The sequence below is a fragment of the Osmerus eperlanus genome, chromosome 26 (genome assembly GCF_963692335.1).
Source record: "Osmerus eperlanus chromosome 26, fOsmEpe2.1, whole genome shotgun sequence".
Classification (NCBI taxonomy): Eukaryota; Metazoa; Chordata; class Actinopteri; order Osmeriformes; family Osmeridae; genus Osmerus; species Osmerus eperlanus.
In genome coordinates, this window is record NC_085043.1 from 336,229 (window position 1) to 356,512 (window position 20,284).

Here is a 20,284-nt window from a genome sequence, read left to right on the forward strand (position 1 = left end):
ACATGAAGAACAATCACATAACTCACCATTTCAATTGTATTATTCACTTATATTAAAATGCTGCTCATCTATATTTCAAAGCAGCAAAGTGATCAATCACTCTCAGTGAAAGCAGGCATGTTCCTGACTAGTTCCCACTCCATGGAAAGCATTACTAGTAGCTACTAGTAGCTGTCCCAGCGATCCCTGCACAAGGTATGCGCAGGGATCGCTGGGACAGCTTGGCAATGGTGATTCAACATGACTACTGTTACCTCAGCGCAGATTAACTCATTATCTCGAAATAACAAATTATGCTTTACCACGTATGACGAAAGCATATTAGTGCAAGCCCACCCGGAATCCATAAAATTGCAATGCAATGCCTGCAGTTCGGGGATACAGAAAAAGATAAAAAGTAATATGAAAGTGTACAAAAGTGACAGGTGAGGTACTCCCACAGAACACGACTTGACACTGATTAGACTATGAAATATCCAGAGGCTGGACACACTGTTTACAATAGTGACAACTAGAAGCATCGCCCGCTGTGGTATGATGTCATAGAAAAATTCCATCCCTTTCACCCTTTGGTGGTGCATTGCCCAATTGCCCTACAGAGCAAACCAACCCTGGCCAAGGGGCTGTTAAAGTGTTGGCCATACTCTTCTGTGCGGGCGCATCACCCATCTTTACCCCCTCACTTGTAGACATCAGAGGAAGAACCCTGCTCACCACAGGCAAAGTAGGATGTTGGGAGCTCCACGGTTGGGCAGTCACAATACAAAAGCAGGACGGTCGGGCAGTTGGAGGGGTAGGGCAGGGGTAAAAGCTCTTGGTTTTATCTGAAAAGAAAATGAATTAATATCATTATTAAAAGCGTCTGCTAAATGCATAAATGTAAATTATACCAGTTACTTTGCGATGCAGCTATTAAATGCAGACTGTTCCCTGACTGGAAACCGAAATACTGTAGAAGTTTGCATGACTGGTCTTTGATATCTACTATTTCTATATGCAGTATTTGTACATCGCATTGAATAAAAGCAACTGCTAAATAAATAAAATCTAAATGTAATGTATAAAAGGTCATTCCTAAAGAAAAAGGATCCTTTAACAGTGTTAAAACATTTCGAGATAGTTTTGACTCACCGAATTTTGGCACTAAAGTGGTTGGGGAGTAATATTTACTGACTGTCATCTTGTTTGTCTGCTCTACTAGAAATGAAGGACTTTCATGGTGAATAGGTTCTTCCTGTTTGTCTGGTGTGGAACTCTTATGTGTGTAAAACTCTGTCTCTTCCGGATCCCTATGAGGGCAGCAGGGATTAAGAAAATGTTTCGTATCTGAGCTGCCGCTTCTTTGTCTGACCTTAACCCCAAAACTTTCTTTCATTGTGTGGTAAATTGAAAGATTTTTCTCTTCTGCTGTGTCTAAATTTGGTGCTTGTTCAAAGATCCTCTTTTTCTCCTCTAGATCCTGGGATGCCCCATGGTCATACAAGTCCAAATCATTTTCCTGGTTCAGCAGATCCTCTTCCCAAACACTCTTCTTAATTTCCTGCTGGATAAGAAAATGTAACCTGTTCTTTGGTTTCGCCTTTTTGACAGATGTGAAGAGTGGTTTGGGCTGTGAAGATGTTGTCTTGATCTCTGCCACCTTTATATTGACAGCATTGTGTTTGATGCCTTGTGAACACTGTTGTCTTTCCTGAGTGAGGAAGATCTCCCGCTGAATTGGTGTTGCAGTGTGACCACTTGTCGATTGTGTATCCCTGCCTTTTGACTGAAGGTTGTCACTGTATAGACTTTCATCACCTGTATCACCACCTCTTGAGTCAACCAACAAATGCTGTAATATAGAATTCCGATTGCTGTCTTCTGTTATTCTGTTGGGGGAGTTGCTGAGATTCAGATTATCCAGCACACTCCACTGCTCCTTGAATGTGAGGTTCTGCTTAGGGGCTTGGGTATATATTATCTGCTGTCTGAGCTGCTTCTCATCATGCTTGTTCACAACTTGGACACCATTATCATTCACTTGATAACGGGAATCTCCATTGTTTTCATCAAACAGACTCTGTGGCTTCCTGCCACTGGAGTAGGTCTGCAGTTTAAAACTGTCTTTGTTCTTCAGGGTGACCAACTTAGTTTTTCGCTCCTGAGAAACCATCCAGGTTTTGTTCAGCTCTGCCTCTGGGCTGGAAGGGTCTTCCACGTATGAGTAGAAGCCACAGTGGGAACCTTTGTTGCTGGTAGGACTTCCATGGCTACTGGGACTGCTTGGATGCCAATCATTATTTGCATTGTCCACTTCATCTAATACTGCCTCCTGTTTAGCCTGAACCATTGCATCACACGGCACTTCCTTCCTCTGAGACGAAACAATACCTAAGGACTGGGTGCAGGTGAAGGAGAGGATATCATAGCTGAAAGAAGTGGAGTTGCTGCTCTCGCTGTAACTACAGCTTTGGTCTCGTCTGAGGAGGTCATTAGCGGTGCAACTGCGCATGGGGCATACGTCTGTGGGTTCCAGTCTCTGGGACAGGGGCTGGATCATCCATCTTTTGGGCTTGCTTTCCATGGATGCGTGGTGATTGATTTCCTGTGTGAACTTTTGCATGCTAATGACAGCTATTGTCTGTTACCAAAAACAAAGAAAAGACATAAAATCTCATTGTTAAAAATGAATAATATTATGGGTTCTTCTTTATAATGTTGAAAGTGTTGAGTGATGCCTTGCAGTACATCAAGTTCATAGGAAAATATTAATTAATTACTTCTTGGGGTATCTGCTAACTAGTGTTGGGGTAGTTACTCAAAAAAAGTAATAGATTACACATTACTAGTTACTTTTTTTTAAAAGTAATGCTTTACTTTACTAGATTCCTCATTGCTGAAAGTAACTAGTTACACTACTAGTTACATTACTTTTGGATTACTCCGTAACATCACATGAGGTGCACTTGCCAAATAACAATATATGTACCATATATGCCCAAATCAACTCAAATTCTTATTATAATGAGGACATACACAATATCTCTCTTTTATGCTTTTTAATACCACAAAGCTGACAAAAAAGTTGTGAAAGTTGTCAAGCATAACAAGGCTACAGTACTGGCAGTAAGCAAAATGTCTCAAAATAAAAATAATGCTTAAAACTTTAAATGGCAACATTTCCTCTACTATGTATGTTGCTACAAGCCTGTTTATGTCTGCTTAGGTAACCTATTCCGGCACCTGAGCGCGTAGCGAGGCGTCCATCACCAGATAGCTCAACACTTTTGTCTTGACTGAAGTAGCTAGGTACTAGTAGCTCCAATGATGAGGAAGCGTAAAGTCCGTTGTGAAAGTGAACTTCTACGTCCGTTTATTAAAGTACAGCGTTTTCTTAAATCATTTCTAACAGTGTGAAAAAACAAAGCTTTCCCAAGGCTAACCCAGGCAGATCGAGCCAAATAAATAGAAAGAACATTTCCTAGCTTGCTTTACCAATAAATGGTTGCTAATGGTTACCAACAACAATGAGATTTTGAAACAGCCAATGGGAACACAAACATCCAAATTCGAGAACACTCAAACAGAATGAATGCATGTAACATTACATAACCTGATGTTGAAAGTCAAGTTGTGGCTGCTTGGCTATGGAGGACTAGCCTGGTCCTAACCAGACCCTCGTACATTTCATTTGTATAGAGGGTCTGGGATCGCTCCATTGACAAGCGTTAACTTCCTTGAAGGCGGGTACTCTGTTGAAGTTTAAAACTATTGGATCTGCCCAGAGCCACTCTGATCTGCCATAACCAATCGCTAGCGTTCGCCTTAGCCAACTCCTTCACCACTACTGGAACGGAGCTAGCTGGAAAATCAAACTTTTCCCGAACCCCGTGGGGAGGAGGGCCACAACATCATGGCCACCAACAAAACTCAGCAAGGATTTTTCTTGCTCCGGCTTTAACTTGTGGATATTCTGCAACGTTGCCACAACCGACCGAATGGTTTCGCTCGCATCTTTCTCCGTCGCCATTACTGAACTACAACTCAAACTAGTGCACAACATCAACGTCATCGTTCTCAGCCACTCCCTCTGTTCGCTGATTGGCCCTACAAAAAATGTGTTTCTGAAAACCGACTAATAAACCGAAATCCCAGACCTAGTACAGAAGCGAAATCAAAATTGAGCGGAAGTACGTAGGAGGGCAGAGCCAGGCTAATGGAGAACCAAACTTGCCATATTTACAAATGAATGAATGAATAAATTTCCACATCCATGCATTTAGACAGAAATAAATGAATAAATGTATTAATTAATGCACAATTGTCAATCAATATTTACTTATAATTTACATTTATGTATTAATTTGTGTATTAATTTGTGTATTAATTAATTTATTCATTTATTTATTCATTTATTCATTCCTGTATTTCTTCATCTCAATATGTTAAAGGGGTCATTGATTGCAGAACCAAATTTACCTTGTCACAGTTGAATAACGACAGTTCAGTGGGTAAAATGGACATACAGTGAACCTCAAAGTCCAAAGACACCTCTTTCCTATGCAAATCTCAAAATTTAAAAATGTAGCTGTAAAACGGTAGGTTTTGAAAAAGTCACCAAACTGACGTCAGTTCGGTGGCTCCACCTTTTTTGGCTCTGGTGTGTACCTTTGTCACACCCCAAAATTTGCTGCACGCTGTTCTGTGTATTTCCACAGAATTACAAAGAAGAATGTTTTTCTAGCATATTGAAAATGGATTACGGTGGTAAATGCAGTGTTGCAGGCTGTACAGGGAATGCTGACACCTTTCAGAGTCTTCCTAAGGAACCAAACACTCGACGGGCTGTGATGTTTGTCTATGAGAAGATCCCTGTGCAGTTCGACCCTCAATTACACATTTACTCAAACCATTTCACCGAGGACAGTTTTGAAAACCTTGGACAATGTAAAGCAGGATTTGCTATGAAGCTGTTGCTGAAAAGAGGTGCTGTTCCGACCTTATGTTCATCACAACCGCAAGCTGTAGTATGATGTTGTCGCTAACAGTTATTAGCAATGCTAACGTATCCTGCCTGTATCTAGCATCGGTAGAACGTGTGATGATTTAGTTTATTGGCAATGGAGCTAACGTTATTTCATGTTCCTGACTGTTTCATTCAAATAAATAACCTGTGTTGTCATTTAAATCTACAATTCAAGATGCATGTTTGTCCAGATTTATTTTTCAGCAAGATAGCTAGAGCTAAGTGAAGCTGAGTTGAATCATGATAGTTTGTTTGCTAAGCTGTAGCTAGTGCTAACGTTACCCACCAAAGTCGATCCCGTTTGCTTCGACAACAGAAATGGAAACAACTAACGTTATCATTTCAAATGATATCTAGTCAATAGGTTGAAAACAGTGTTGTGTAGACACAATAGATGTATTTGTACAATTTTATTTCAAGTCTCCACCTTCGATGTTTCAGTGAGTGTTGGCCTAGTTGCGTCTTTGCTCTGCAGCTTCACTCGTTGTAGACCAACCAATCAGCGCACAGCACATCTATATATTCATGAGCATACCATAAAAGGAGAAAACCCGTTTTTTCCCGGGAAAATTTCACTGGATGTATCAGGGGGCATAGAACAGCACCCGGGCCATTTTCAGCCCAACCAATGTTACATACCCTATTCAGAGACCTTAAGGAACAGTGTGAAATACCCCCAAAACCCAGTCAATCACCCCTTTAATGAGATGTGTCAATCAAAAATAGGTAGGCGGTATTTGACACACCATTGGCTAATAGTTTCCAATGTGTTGTGTTCAATTATGTTAGCCTTATATCCATCCTTGCTGTCATGGACGACATACATGTAAATAGAGAAATTGCCAGAGACTTGGCCAGGCTGACCGACCTCGTTGAAAACAAAGATTTAATTCACCATATATGATATTTGGATAAACAAACATGTTATTACTACGTTAGTTGTGGGCTTTAGCCTATCACTTAACACCCAACTTCACTACGCTGACCAGCCAACCATGTGTTTACCCTGATAAAAACGATATCCGATCAATTCTCAAAATGTAAACATTTTAAAATAAAAAATCCTGATTGTTGATTGCGTTGATTGTCAAGCCAACATATATTGTTTCTAAACAGTGTGTTTAACCCTTGTGCTGCCTTCGGGTAACATGACCCAAAGGTTCATAACGAACCATAGTTGTGTTTACCCAATTTTACCCAATACAAAAACAAATACAAATAATTTTCTTTTAACCTTCGCAATGTGGGGGGTCTGAGACAGCCCAACGGTTAAAATAAAATGCTTCACTTTGTTTTTGTATGCGGTAAAGTTGTCGCAATACGACGGTGGGTCACAATGACTGATGGGTCAGAATGACCCGAAGATAACACAAGGGTTAAGAGCGAGATAGACGATCTGTCATAGCCCCCAATCAAGCAGAAGAGAAATTTGGGAAGATTGACGACACAAAGTTAATCATCGAAGATGAGAAGTAGCTTAGTCCTACATGGAGCTGTATGCCCCACAGCACGTATTTTACAAAGACTACGTCAACAAAAAGACAAATGTTGCCACGTTATGTTGGGAATGGGATGCTGTTGCGACGGTTGTTGGAGCAACAAGTGGCCTAAATATAGCCTATGCCATGTTTATGTACCATGTCAGCTTTACATGTTGTACAAGGAAAGCTCAGAGAAGGTGAAAGGCTTGGTGACCGGCGTGGAGAAATGCGCGACTAGTGTGAACAGAATCGCGCCATTAGTAGGCGATTGTGGCGCTTCGCGGCGCTTCAGGGTGCAGTCAGTGTGTCCCAGGCGTTAGCTAGATTGAATCTATGGCTCTGGATTTATTGCAATTTCTGAACGTCAGTTTCAAGTTTTGGTAGTGTATTGCATGCCGCACTCTCAATGTGAATACAATTTTGTCACAAATGAAATTACAAAAATTACACAAATGACATAGGCTATGTGATCATTTATTTATTGAACCTTAACAAAATTGCAAAGTGCAAATGTAAAACAAATCTTTTTTGAGGCATTTAGTCCAGTGTTTCTGTGGCTTTCAGTGGTTGTTTAATGTCTTTAATATGTCATGTCCATATATTAAAGCAATAATGATAACAAATAAAATAAAAATCTAAATAATAAATTCTTTATATGGCCACAAATTAAAATAAGAAAATTAAGACACTTTTCAGTCCTCCTCATATATTAAAGCAATAATGACAACAAAGGCTGCAAGGTGCTCAGTGTTGCCAGATTGGAAATGGCGAAGTATCGTACCAAAGGCTCAAAATGATCGTATTTGGAGGATAATTATCGTGCATCTGGCAACGCTGAGAAGGCGGTCGACCAATGACAGTTCTCTCTACAGTCAGAGCTTGCGCAAGAAGGTGGAAGATTCCCTTTCCAAAACTTGTAAAGACCCAGAGAAACACAAATATCCGACGAGGCAAAATCTCAGACGATTCTGGAATCCCTGCCGGACGCATTTTTTAGGTCTCGAAAAGAGGACATGTCTGGGTAAAAGAAGACGACAACTTTACCGCATACAAAAACAAAGTGAAGCATTTTCTTTTAACCGTTGGGCTGTCTCAGACCCCCCACATTGCGACGGTTAAAAGAAATAGCTATTTATTTGTTTTTGTATTGGGTAAAATTGGGTAAACACAACGATGGTTCGTTGTGAACCTTTGGGTTATGTGACTCGAAGGCAGCACAAGGGTTAAGACTGCAAGGGAAGCTCGGCTTCCCCTAAAATGTCAAAAGATTAATGGTCAAATATTTACTATTGTGTTAACAACTGACTTTAATTTTTGTACTCGCTGTGATATATTGTTTTATTATTGTTGCTTGCTTTTTTCCCACAGGTACACTTGCACTTATAGCAGTTCATGTTGTTTAATTGTAACTTGTTGAACTACATGCTCTTATGGTTCTTCCCTTTGGCACTTATTTTGGTTGTTCACAATGTGTGCTTCATGTTTTGGCTACTCGCAATGTTTTGTGGCTATCTCGTTGTTATGATCAGTGACCTATGCACTTTGTAAAGCTCTCTCTTGGAAGTCGCTTTGGATAAAAGCGTCTGCTAAATGAATAAATGTAAATGTAAACATTTTAAATGCGTTAGAACACGTTCATCTCGAAGACGAGTTTGTTCAGAATCAGCTACATATAGCAGGTCGACTGACTCGATTTCCTTCTCATACTTTGCCGTAGCGTAACAGTGCATTTCCCTGTTGAAGCCTGGCGTTCATGGACTTCAATGGGGCTGCTTAGTTTTTTTCAGTGCTTCGAAACTATACGGTCATTGGATAAATGCTGCGATTATGTCCCGCCCACGGACGCTTGGCGTCTCTGGGGGTGAATGGAGGAGTGGGCTGGCCTGGATGCCGGGTTTCTACGTGATGATTGGAGGGTCTGTCGAAAGACTGCATCTCCTTTTGATTGACAGCGATTTTGTACTATAAAAAGTCGCCAAAGCTATTCGAACTCATCGAACTCCCATCGCGGATTTTGCAAGTGTAGTCAAAAGACAAACTGCTGCAACCTATTTCTTGGTATTTGCTTGGTGAAATTGCTAGGCAATTTTCATCATACATTTCACACAATTATACACCACATTCCTTGTTTCAGTTTAACCTAATTCCCACATTTCCTGTAATATTGTTTTGTTAGATTGTTCGTTCATTCCATAGAGTTAATATTACTAAAGGAAGCAACTTTTGTCTTCCAAGATGGCGTCCCCATTTATTTCTATGAAAAGTGCTCAGTGGCGCAGTGAGGCAAGCGAGAGCGCGAAACTGGACCGCGCCATCTTTCCACTTCCGACTCTTCCGGTCTAGCTTTAAAGATCCTGTAAAGTAAATTCCATGTTTTGCTTCTAAGTACATTATATACGTGTGAAATTAGTTCCTGAAAGCATGTGCAAAGCGCTAAAACTTTGTCGCACTGAAATGTGGAGTAAGACCGAAGAACAGTTTCTCTTCCGTTTTCAGATCTGGTTTTAATGGGCAGAGCCAAAAAATGCCCTATCATTTCGACCCATCTACGACAGATCACTGAATGGCTCCTCCTGCTGTACTGTTATTGTAGCTTACATCAGCTAGCTAGCTAGCTTCAGGATGTCTCCCACCACCCGCAACTGCATCTTCCCTAGATGCAAGAACTCCAGCTGCGCTGCAAAGCTATAAGTTTCCTGTTGATAATGAAAGGATAAATAGGTGGATAGATTTTGTGAAGAGCCACGCTCATGGAAAGTTTCGGTTAAACTCCAACAGCTGCCTCTGCGCCACTGACCATTTCACGGCAGACAGTTTTAACATGGACCAGAGACAGACGGGGTTCACCAACACACGGCTTCTCTTGCAGCGCGGAGCCGTACCGAGCATCGTCCCCCCGGCCGTTCATCCTCCAGTCGCACCTGGAACCATCCACCGCTGCCAGCAGTTCATCACTCAGTTCTGTGTGCTTGTTATAATTATACTAGATAACTTTTCCAGAGGTATCTCTGCTATGAGTTAGTGCAAACCACTAAATTGATATTAGGCTACTCGGTGTAGAATGATGGTATTTTGGTGAAATGGTAGCTAATGTGTGAGAAGTAGCCTAGTTGGAGAGCTCACTGTCTGCTGTCTCTGGTGTCCATTTTTACTGTTACAGCTCAGGGGAACATTCATTTATATGTATCTGTATGTTTCACTCATTGAACAAATAAATTCTAATTCTATACGGTTTTGTTCGGCTTGACATAGCGTCCATTATCTGGGTCGGAGGTAGGCACTAGGCAGCGAGGGGCGGAGCTTCACCTCCTTCAGGCGACACGCCCCCCCAGTCTCAAGAAGAGAAGACTGCTGATTTTTTCACGATTTCAAAGCCTAATTTAACATACTTGTCGGTGTTATTTTCTCATTCGAATTTGGATGGGTAGTTAATAACACATTATTCTGTGGTGTGGCGAACTTAAAACTCGTTTCCAGGTCCACTTTACAGGATCTTTAACATGAACACCTAGCTCCGTCGTTGTTCTCGCCAGGCAAAGAAAGCTTAATAGTTATTTTGGTAACAGAAATCTTCCATAATGCAGACTTACCATAGCTTACTGTCAACTGTATATTCAAACGAAATGCCATGAAATTCACACTGCCTTCAATTTACATATCAGTGTAGAAATGTGGCCTGTGTTTTATATGTTCAACCTACAAAACCAAACGCCTATTAATGGATATAACGTGATCTAATAAGACTTGGAAATAATGTAATAAATAAAAGCTTGAGAAATGTGTCTAAAATATACTTTATTTAACATTTGCCTTTGAAAGGGGCATATTAACAGAACTAGGCCTTTAAACAAGATGTTTCCATCAGATATAAGTGGGGGTGAAACATAGTCACTGAGGACCTTCATTGTCCCACAAAAGCAGTCTGGCTTGATGACACGATTAAAAAAAAGAATAATGGGTGTGTTTAACAAAAGCTTCTGAAGGCAAGAATAATCATATTTATATCATTTCTTATTGTGGTTATCAGTTAAAGTATTAATCTTCGTCTTTGCTCCAGATAGACATGTCAACAATCTATGCTCACGCTTAACATAATATAATATTTGCCATCATGTCATGAACGTAAAAACGTTCTTGACAGAAGAATCAAATCTGTTTTAAAATAACGGGAATAAACTATATTAACAACATTTCATGTATGTGTGACAAGCATTTGCTAAACTTGCTACAACAGGGCAGGCAACTCAAGCCATTTCTCCCTGTGCTCATTCAATATGGCTCATTCAGCTCCAGGTTAATCGGCTATCGGCCAATGTGAACTTTTGTGCTCGTGCCCTGTTAGTATCCGCGAGCACATTTGCAGGCAACTTTTATTGACGTAAGCAAATAAATGGGGTGCTAGTTTACCCATTTCGGATTGGTTTCAAACTTAGAAAAATTATTCTATGAAAAAGCTAGTAGTATGAGCCAGGTTCGAGAATCAAACAAACATTATTGGGGGAGATAGTTTTGTAAATGTTGACTGGAGTTAATAGAATAAAAACGACCGGAAAAGCCGGAAGTCTAACAAGAAATGCAATACCACCTACATCCACCGGGGCAGTACTTTGGCTTAAGCCAACAGATGTTGCTCAGGCTAATGCACTATGTAGAACATGCCGTGTGGTGGTACAGCGCATAAGAGGCAATACAACAAACCTTTTTCTCATCTCAAAAACCACCACAAGACACTGTACAATGAGTGCACAGTAATATCACATAAATACAGTTTATATGCCAGAGCTAGCAAAGCAAACATCGCTAGCAAGTGCTTTTGCTAGTGGTACCAAGTACGACACAAACTCCAAGAAACATAACACAATCACAAATGCAGTAACATTCTATTTGGCCAAAGACATGATGCCTATTTATACAGTAGAAAAAGAAGGATTCAAGAAGCTTCTGAATGAACTGGACAAAAGATACAAAATCCCATCCCGCACTTATTTCTCACAGGTAGCTATCCCGCAGCTATACGAACAGTGCAGAAAGGCGGTGCAGGCACAGTTTGAAACCGGACAAATTGAATATTTTTCCTCCACGACGGACCTGTGGTCCAGCCGTACTACAGGGCCCTACATAAGTCTCACTGTGCATTACATAACACCAGAATACGAACTCGTCAGCAAATGCCTGCAGACTTCCTACTTCCCCGAGGACCACACGGGACAAAACATCTCCATTGGCCTAATCGATGCCCCGGATTCATGGGGGTTGCGTCCGCAGCATCAGGTGGCTATAACGACTGACAACGGGAGCAATGTGAAGAAGGCTGCGGAACTCAACAAATGGCCGAGACTAGAATGCTTTGGGCACCTGTTGCACAATGCTGTTGAAAATGCAATGAAAGATGATAAGCACATTGACAAGGCTACAAAGTTATGCAAAAAGTTAGTGGGCCTCTTTTCTCACAGCTGGAAGAAGAGGAGAACTTTGACAGAAGCACAGAAGGAGCTCAACCTTCCAGAGCATGCACTTGTCACAGAATGCCAAACCAGATGGGGGTCTAAGCAGCACATGATTGAAAGGGTGCTGGAGCAGCAGAAGGCGGTGGCTCATATTCTGTCCACCAACAAGAACAACAGGCACCTGGTGCCGACATGGCAGGACATTGACGTCCTTGAATCCATCAACAAGGCCCTATCTCCACTGAAGGACTTCACCGATGCCCTTTCGGGAGAGAGCTACGTCAGTGTATCTTCTGTAAAGTCAGTCCTTCATCACCTGAACACTCAAATTCTGATTCGGGATGAAGAGGACACTAAGCTTACCCAATCCATCACATCGAAGGTTCTCCAGTACCTGAATGCCAAATGGGATCAGTCCACAGAAGACCTGCTGGACATGGCATCGTTCGTGGATCCAAGGTTCAAAACCAGATACGTCAGTGAGGAGAGCATCCCCCATCTCACGGCCAGGGTACAGACAGAGATGAAAGAACAGTGCCACGGAGCCCCAGGATCAGACAGTCCCAGCCCCACCTCCATCAAAAGAGGTCATTGGGGAGTCTGCTGAAGAGCAGCAGCACCACCACATCAGCTGTACAGGTTTTGGGGGAAGCTGTCACAGCTGAGCTCAACAGCTACCTCCTCACCCCCTCCATTGACAGCAAGGATGATCCCCTGGCCTGGTGGAAGTGTCACCAAGTGAGCTACCCCACTCTGAGCAAGCTAGCAAGAAAATATATTTGTATCCCTGCAACCAGCTCACCCTCAGAAAGAATATTTAGTACAGGGAGAAACATAGTGATGGCTCACCGTTCACGGCTCAAACTAGCTGGTTGCAAGTTGTATTGACGAACAAAGAAAACAAACAAAACAAACTATCTCTCTGTCTATTAGTGATCTCACATACATAGTTACATATTTAACATTTAATCTTAGTTTTTTGATGCAGGTGTAAAGCTTTGAATGCTTATGGTATTTTTTTCTATTGCACATGTAAGGGTTTTTATGGTTTTTCACAGCTTTCTAGAAAAGTTACAATTTGGTAAGTAAAAAAAAATTGGGTGGGTTTTAAATGGGTGGACACTGTCAATCTAATCTGGCAACCTCTTGTTTTTCAGACTTCAGCTTGATTAACTTGCCTGACTGTCACAAATCATTCTAAATCATTCTTGATAGAAGTGCAAAGGAACCTAAATCGAGTATACCTCAGAACAAAAGCAAAGCAGATTAGTTCTTCAGTGAACACACCTTTTGTCAAAATAATTTTTAACACACTGAATTTCTCTGCATGCATGTGTCACCACACGTGCAACATACAACTGTGTACTCCTGATAAGCTTATTTCAGTACCATTTCCTGGAATCTTCTCCACTATCCTTTTCTTATTGGCTGAGTTGTGAGAAGAGTAAACTGCAGTCAAAAAGAGATAGAGACTTTCACTTGCCCTTCACCATGGTATTAACACGCACTGGTGAGGGTGTACATGTGAATTCACACACATACAGTATATAGTTCAAGTAAAGTGAAACAAGACTATAATGTAAAAAGCAGGTAAACAAGGTAGTCAGCAATATAACTGAAGTATTCAATTAATATAAAACACTTCAGATAGGCTACCAGAGTTAACACCTCTACTAACTATTGAAATATTAAAAATAACTTTTTTTTAAGTAAATGCAAATACTGTAACATACCTGTAATATATCCAGTATGACATTTTAAAGAAATTGTGTCAATCTTATTTTTGATAACCAACCAATCTGTTCATTGCAGTGAAATGAAATATTATACCCAAATATGTTTTCAATTAGACAAACTTTGTAGGAAACATTTTACACAAAACATCTTTGTAAAAATATATTTTACCTCAATTGTTCACCTCACTGTTTCTCCTTCTATCTGTCTGTTTAATGTGCAGGCAACAGTAAAGACAAAGCTCAGCCAAAACAGGGTTGTCAGTTGTCAGAGCCACACCACCTGACCAATGAGAAAAAAGTGTATGAGAAAGACAAAATATAATGATAGTCTGAGAAACAGATTCGATAAAATAAAAATAAATTAACCTTCTTTGAAGTGCTTATTTTTTATTTCAGACAGATTATGTAATCAGAAACCCCATGATATTTAAATATTTTAAAAAGTTGCTCTAAAATAGACTTTCCTTGTTTCCTTTCCATATTGACATCATAGTATAAAGCTCTGGAGAGAATACAGTCAGTCTTGGTAGTTTATGTACATTTTGTGGCTTCACCCATGAATTGGTCGGTCTTTCCCTGTAATAATTTGAGTGTGTGTGTGTGTGTTTATATATCATATATTGATATTCATCAGCTGCATGAAGATAACACCAACACTGCTAAATCTGTGTGCTAGCTGGCTAATGGGTGAATTTGTCAACTAGCGTTGACAAATTCCCTTTTGTTACTTTTTCTCCAAAGTAGGTAACACCATTTTTAATCCTATAATTTATCAGTCAGTCAAATAGTAATTTCCCAAACCAAAAATGTAGAACATACAAATGTACGAAAATCTACAGACACAAAAATTAAATAAGTAAAAACACCATAAAAGTCAATAATGAATACTCATTGTGCGTGTGTGTCATTAACCTAATGTATTGTAAATTGTCTGTGTAGAATGAAGAAGAGTTCTGAAGCCTCAGGCTGTGCCATGTTACAACTGTCATGACGATCTCTTACCTCGTGTGGGGTGTTCATATTTGTGCTACTCACCCAATGATCGTGGGTCTGATGGAGGTTACTGCAAGCCATTTTTACAAAAGGTCAAATGTGAAACAAGAAACTGACAGGGAGACAGACATTTTCTTGGTCCTATGTTACAACAGCTGGTGCTGGGAAGAGGAAGACAGAGTGGAAGCATTCAGCAAACTGGTGGAAATGTGTCTTTAATAAAGGCTCACAGTCCAGAGTTGTCTTTCTTGAGTTTTATTATGCTTGCAAGCTGACACATACAGTGTCAGCTTGCAAGTGCTCCTGCACTACATTGCATCCAGAAAGTATTCACAGCGCTTCACTTTTTCCACATTTTATGTTACTGCTTTATTCCAAAATTGATTCAATTCATTTTTTTTTCATGAACATTCTACACACAATACCCCATAATGACAAAGTGAAAAAAGTTTGTTTCCTATTTTTTATAGATTTGCAAAAAATAAGAACTAAAATATAACATGTTCATACGTATTCACAGCCTTTGCTCAATACTTTGTTGGAGCACCTTTGACAGCAATTACAGCCTCAAGTCTTTTACAATACTTTGTGCACCACAAGATGAGTGCTATACAGCAAATGAGTGCCACGCCGTACATATCTCCATACGGCAGAAATCGTCATACGGCCGATATCTCCAAATCCGATTGATGAAGAAAGTGTTTTGTCTGTCTCTTCATAAACGGAGTGACTAAGTTCAGTTGAGTTCTGGATTTTAATAAGTATTATCAATCTGCAGATTGGGAGAGAAAACCAGACCCCTGACAATAAAATGACAACATGACACCAGGCTTAGGTCTCAATCCTGTCTCTCTCAGCTCTGAAAGCCGGAGGACCATCTTTTATAGGGCACAAGAATGTAAACATAGATTGTGACAGTCAGGCAGTAATGACGTTACAACAGTCTCAGAGAAAGAGATTCACTGCTCCCAACACATGACATCTCTCAGACTAGAGAGTTCATAGTTGGAGCTCTCCTTGTAGTCATGACAAGGAGCCAGTACTTTAGCCAGTACTTTATCCTGACCCCGAACATCTATTAACCCTGACACATAGACACATATACTCTTATTAATAGCAAGCTTACATGAGAACGTACTAACTAGTATCCAATGACTAGTTCTATTGATTAGTGAATAATGTAAGCACACAGGAAATCCCAATTTCTTCCACATGATCACACTGCTACAGTGAGGGAAAAGATTATTTGATCCACTGCTGATTTTGTATTTTGCCCACTGACAAAGAAATGATCAGTCTATAATGTTCATGGTAGGTTTATTTGAACAGTGAGAGACAGAATAACAACCAAAAAATCCAGAAAAACGCATGTTATAAAGATTGTTGCATTTTAATGAGTGAAATAAGTATTTGACCCCCTCTCAATCAGAAAGATTTAGTCTCCCAGTAGTCTTGTATACAGGTAACAAACTGAGATGCTTTTCTACTGTCTAGGAATATTGAAGCTATTTTAGAGCAGGCCTGACACTCACTAGAACAAGCCGGGCCTTGCTCCCCCGTTGCTCTTCCTACTAAGTTTTCTGATAACAGTGCCACCTTTTCAGAAGAAATATCTACGTCTAAAGCTGCCAAAAACCCATACTGGAATGTTGGACTCCTACACATCAGATCCCTATCCACAAAGGCTGTTTTGATTAATGATCTGATGTCTGAATGCAGCCTGGACCTGATTGGACTCACCGAAACCTGGTTAAAACCTGACAAATATTCCCCCCTGAATGAAGCATCGCCTCCGGATTTCGCGTACTCACACATTCCTCGTGTCTCAAAGAAAGGTGGTGGTGTTGCTATGATTTATGAAGCCAGCTTCAACCTCAGCCTAAAATCTGTAAACACCTTTAAAACATTTGAAATAATTTGCATGAAACCACCAACTACATTAAAGAGGAGTAATGCTATTACCCCTCTTTAATAAATAGGGTTAAAGTTCTTGAGACTTCACCTTTACCACAAGAGTACAAGGTGGAGAATTATGAGAGGGATATTTGTGTCATGTTTGTTACTTTGTTTTAATGTTGTATTCACTGAAATCTTGATTCTAGTGGCAACTCCTTCTTCCTGAAAGATAACCACGTCATTCTTGGTATCTACACAAAGCTATCATAATAAAACAATCATTCAACTATATTTTGTAACTGTACCAAGATGTCCAGAACAATATTTGAACAATCTTATGAACCAGCCAGAGATCAGATCACACCTTTGGTAGGTGTGAAGGAAGGTGGGGGGAGTTGAGAACCCAGCCTCCCCCAATCAACGTCTGACCCAGACAGGCCCTCCCTCGAACTCTGAACTGTATAAAGCCCTAAGATGACCATCAATCTCGGACTCCAGCGAAAACCAACCATGTCATGAACGCCATCAGGATTGACGTTCCAAAGGACGTCGCCAAGCTTCTCCTGAGATTCAACTTCATAGTGAACGCGTCACTATCTGGACGTTTCAACAGAAGAACCAAAAACGCAATTCTAATTGCGACTTCACTGAGATCCCGCAGACTCAGTCACATGACCCAGCGCAGCCGCGCTTTGACTTCAGATTCTTCAAATGGACCTTTGGCGCAAACCGCCCTCAACCTCATTGATCAACCCCTGATCAAACGTAACTATGGCTAACGCTCTTTCCTCCTCGACATGGCATTGGCGTGAGCTCTGTTTATGATTTGTAAGGATGTAATCATTGACTGTACAATTTCTGTCTTTCTTTAAGTTAGACCATTTCATTCTGTTCATTGAAACCAATCTCTCATATCAAACCCATAATCTAACTTGTTCATAAGATCTGTTTACCTTACTTGAATAAATTCATTGTAAAGATATTTTGACGTGCGTGTTCACTGATGTTACGATTGGCTCTACACTTTCATTCCTAAAGATGAGACTGATTATTACATATTAAACATAGGATTCCCTAATGTCCTAAACCAATATTAGGGTGGTGCCCCGAGACTTTATGATAAATTAAGTATTTTATCTTTAAACGAGCAAACCCCGCTACAACATCTACTATCGTCTCTTTACACTGGCTCCCAATCCAAGCCAGAGCTGATTTCAAAGTTCTATTACTAACTTACAAATCTCTGCATTGATTGGCACCCCTTTACCTCTCTGGTCTCCTTGCACCCTATCGCCCTGCAAGGACACTTAGATCTCAAGATGCCAGCCATCTGGTGGCTCCCAAAATTAAGAAAAAAACTGCTGGAGGCAGGGCGTTCTCATTTCGAGCACCTTTTCTCTGGAACAAATTACCTGTCTCAATTAAGGAGGCTGATACTGTTTCGACATTCAAAATTAGGTTAAAAACTTTCTTGTTTAGTCAATTTTATGACTGCTAAAGATAAATGTGTGTATGTACTTTCTATGTAAACCTGGGGTGTGTGTTTGTCTGTGTGTATCACATGTAACTTTTAAATTGCAATTAAAGCTTCTATATGTTCACGTTGCCCCATCTAGATTTTACAAATAAAGTAAACCTGTTACTGTATATTGTTATTGTTATAGTGTCCATTACTAGTTGGTGACAACGGGGGACGGGGCATTCTCACCCTTATTCTATAAATATAACTTATTTTAGAGTTATTTCCCCTGGAACAGATTTCATGTTACAACCGAGGGGGGCTGGCGCTGTCTTAGTGTCTAGGGCTGCATCAAATACCCTTTTTTTGCTCTGCTAAATTGCTGCACTAGTCCACACTTGACCGGTGGGGATTTCATTCTAATATGACTGTAACTGTTAGCTGCTCCTGGCATTCTCTAATCCCTGCTCTCTTTTCTCTGTCCCCCCTCCACACATCCCCTTTGGTGTGGGGGGTTTGAGCTGTCAGCACCTGCCTGGTCGTCGGTTTGCCAACGCTGGACCTGGTCGCCAACCAGTCTCCATGACGAGCAACAGCGAGTTTCCCGGTCCCTTCCTACATCTACCAAGTTGAACAATGGATTTTGATGTTTCAAAACCCATTGACACTTCCCTGCTGTATGACTATGTTAAGCCTGTGTTCTGCTCATCTCTTTCACCAACTGTCTCTGGAGGAGGGGATCCCTCACTGAATTGCTCCTCCCAAGGTGTCTTCGATTTTTTCTCCTCCAGTGAGTTTTTCTCGGAGTTTTTCCTTGTCTTCCTTGAGGGTTTAGGTTGGTTGAGGGGCAGTTCTATGGGCATATGTGAAGCCCTCTGTGACATGCTTGCTTGTAAAAAGGGCTATACAAATACATTTTGATTTGATTTGATGCACAATTTGTTCTTCAATAAAATAAGCCAAGGCCACTTAGTTTCAGTTTGAAAATAATTACTGTACAATTCCACAGACTTTAATCCCACACAAGGGTTAATGGTTATGCTCAATTCAGCAGGTTCCAGAACCCGGTTCCAGAACAGGCTTCAACCACTCTATCCAGGACTAATTAACTGTTGCCACTAGGGCACCTACCAGGAGGTGCAGAAGACTAAGGTGGGTCACGTGTAGGGTCGAATTGAGGAGCTGCTACTATAGCCACCCTGTCTGCTGCTGAGCGGGCTATACAAGACACTAGCATCTCTACTAGCGCTCTACCTTTGCTGCGTAACTACCTTTACAAGCTTGCTGTTAAATGTTTCTTGTGTTCTGTAATGCTAATTGTGTTTCATGTAATATTGGCCCATTTAAACACATAAGTATAGGCCTCTCGTTAGTCCAATATTTTCCAGTAGCTTGCTTTTAAATGCTTAGTATATTTTGTAATTTGTATACTCTTAATGCACTTAATTCACCTACCATTCATTGTAAAATTTCGTTTTTATTTTATGTAGAATTTTTGTATAACATGTCATGTTTCTTATGATGTAATAATAATAATGATTTTATTTATACTGCACATTTTATACAAGAATTGCAGCTCAAGGTGCTTTCCATAAAATCAATTTAAAAAAAATATGTGATAAAAGTAATAAAAACAAAAAAATGTAACTCAACAAAATACAAACCGCAGTCTTTGCGGGAATCCAAAACACATAAGCCGCAGTCTTTGCGGTATCTCGAGACACAGTCTTTGCGGTATCTCGAGACACAGTCTTTGCGGTATCTCGAGCCACAGTCTTTGTGGTTTCCCAATATAAATACAAAATCACAGGCCGCAGTCTTTGCGGGAATCCAAAACACATAAGCCGCAGTCTTTGCAGTATCTCGAAACACAGTCTTTGTGGTTTCCCAATATAAATAAAAATCTAACTCACAAAAACACAAGCCGCAGTCTTTGCGGGAATCCAAAACACACAAGCCGCAGTCTTTGCGGTATCTAGAGCCACAGTCTTTGCGGTATCTCGAGCCACAGTCTTTGTGGTTTCCCAGTATAAACACATAAGATGCAGTCTTTGCGGTATCTCGACCCACAGTCTTTGTGGTTTCCCAATATAAAAAAAAATCTAACTCACAAAAATACAAGCCGCATTCTTTGCGGGAATCCAAAACACATAAGCCGCAGTCTTTGCGTTATCTCGATACACAGTCTTTGTGGTTTCCCAATATAAATACAAAATCACAGGCCGCAGTCTTTGCGGGAATCCAAAACACACAAGCCGCAGTCTTTG

At 40.6% G+C, this 20,284-nt stretch overlaps 1 protein-coding gene across 1 annotated transcript in view; it reads right to left on the reverse strand.

Moving 5' to 3' along the window:
- misp (mitotic spindle positioning) overlaps positions 1-14,805 on the reverse strand; it is a 38,769-nt gene extending 23,964 nt beyond the window's left edge. The window contains exons 1-6 of the mRNA XM_062452340.1: positions 14,705-14,805; positions 13,839-13,949; positions 13,667-13,732; positions 13,323-13,382; positions 1,132-2,620; positions 715-824 (exon numbers count right to left, since the gene is read on the reverse strand). Of these exons, the coding sequence (XP_062308324.1) occupies positions 715-824; positions 1,132-2,620; positions 13,323-13,325 (1,602 nt within the window). The 5' untranslated portion in view covers positions 13,326-13,382; positions 13,667-13,732; positions 13,839-13,949; positions 14,705-14,805. The remainder of the gene's footprint in view (positions 1-714; positions 825-1,131; positions 2,621-13,322; positions 13,383-13,666; positions 13,733-13,838; positions 13,950-14,704) is intronic.
- Between the last annotated feature and the right edge of the window lie 5,479 nt (positions 14,806-20,284).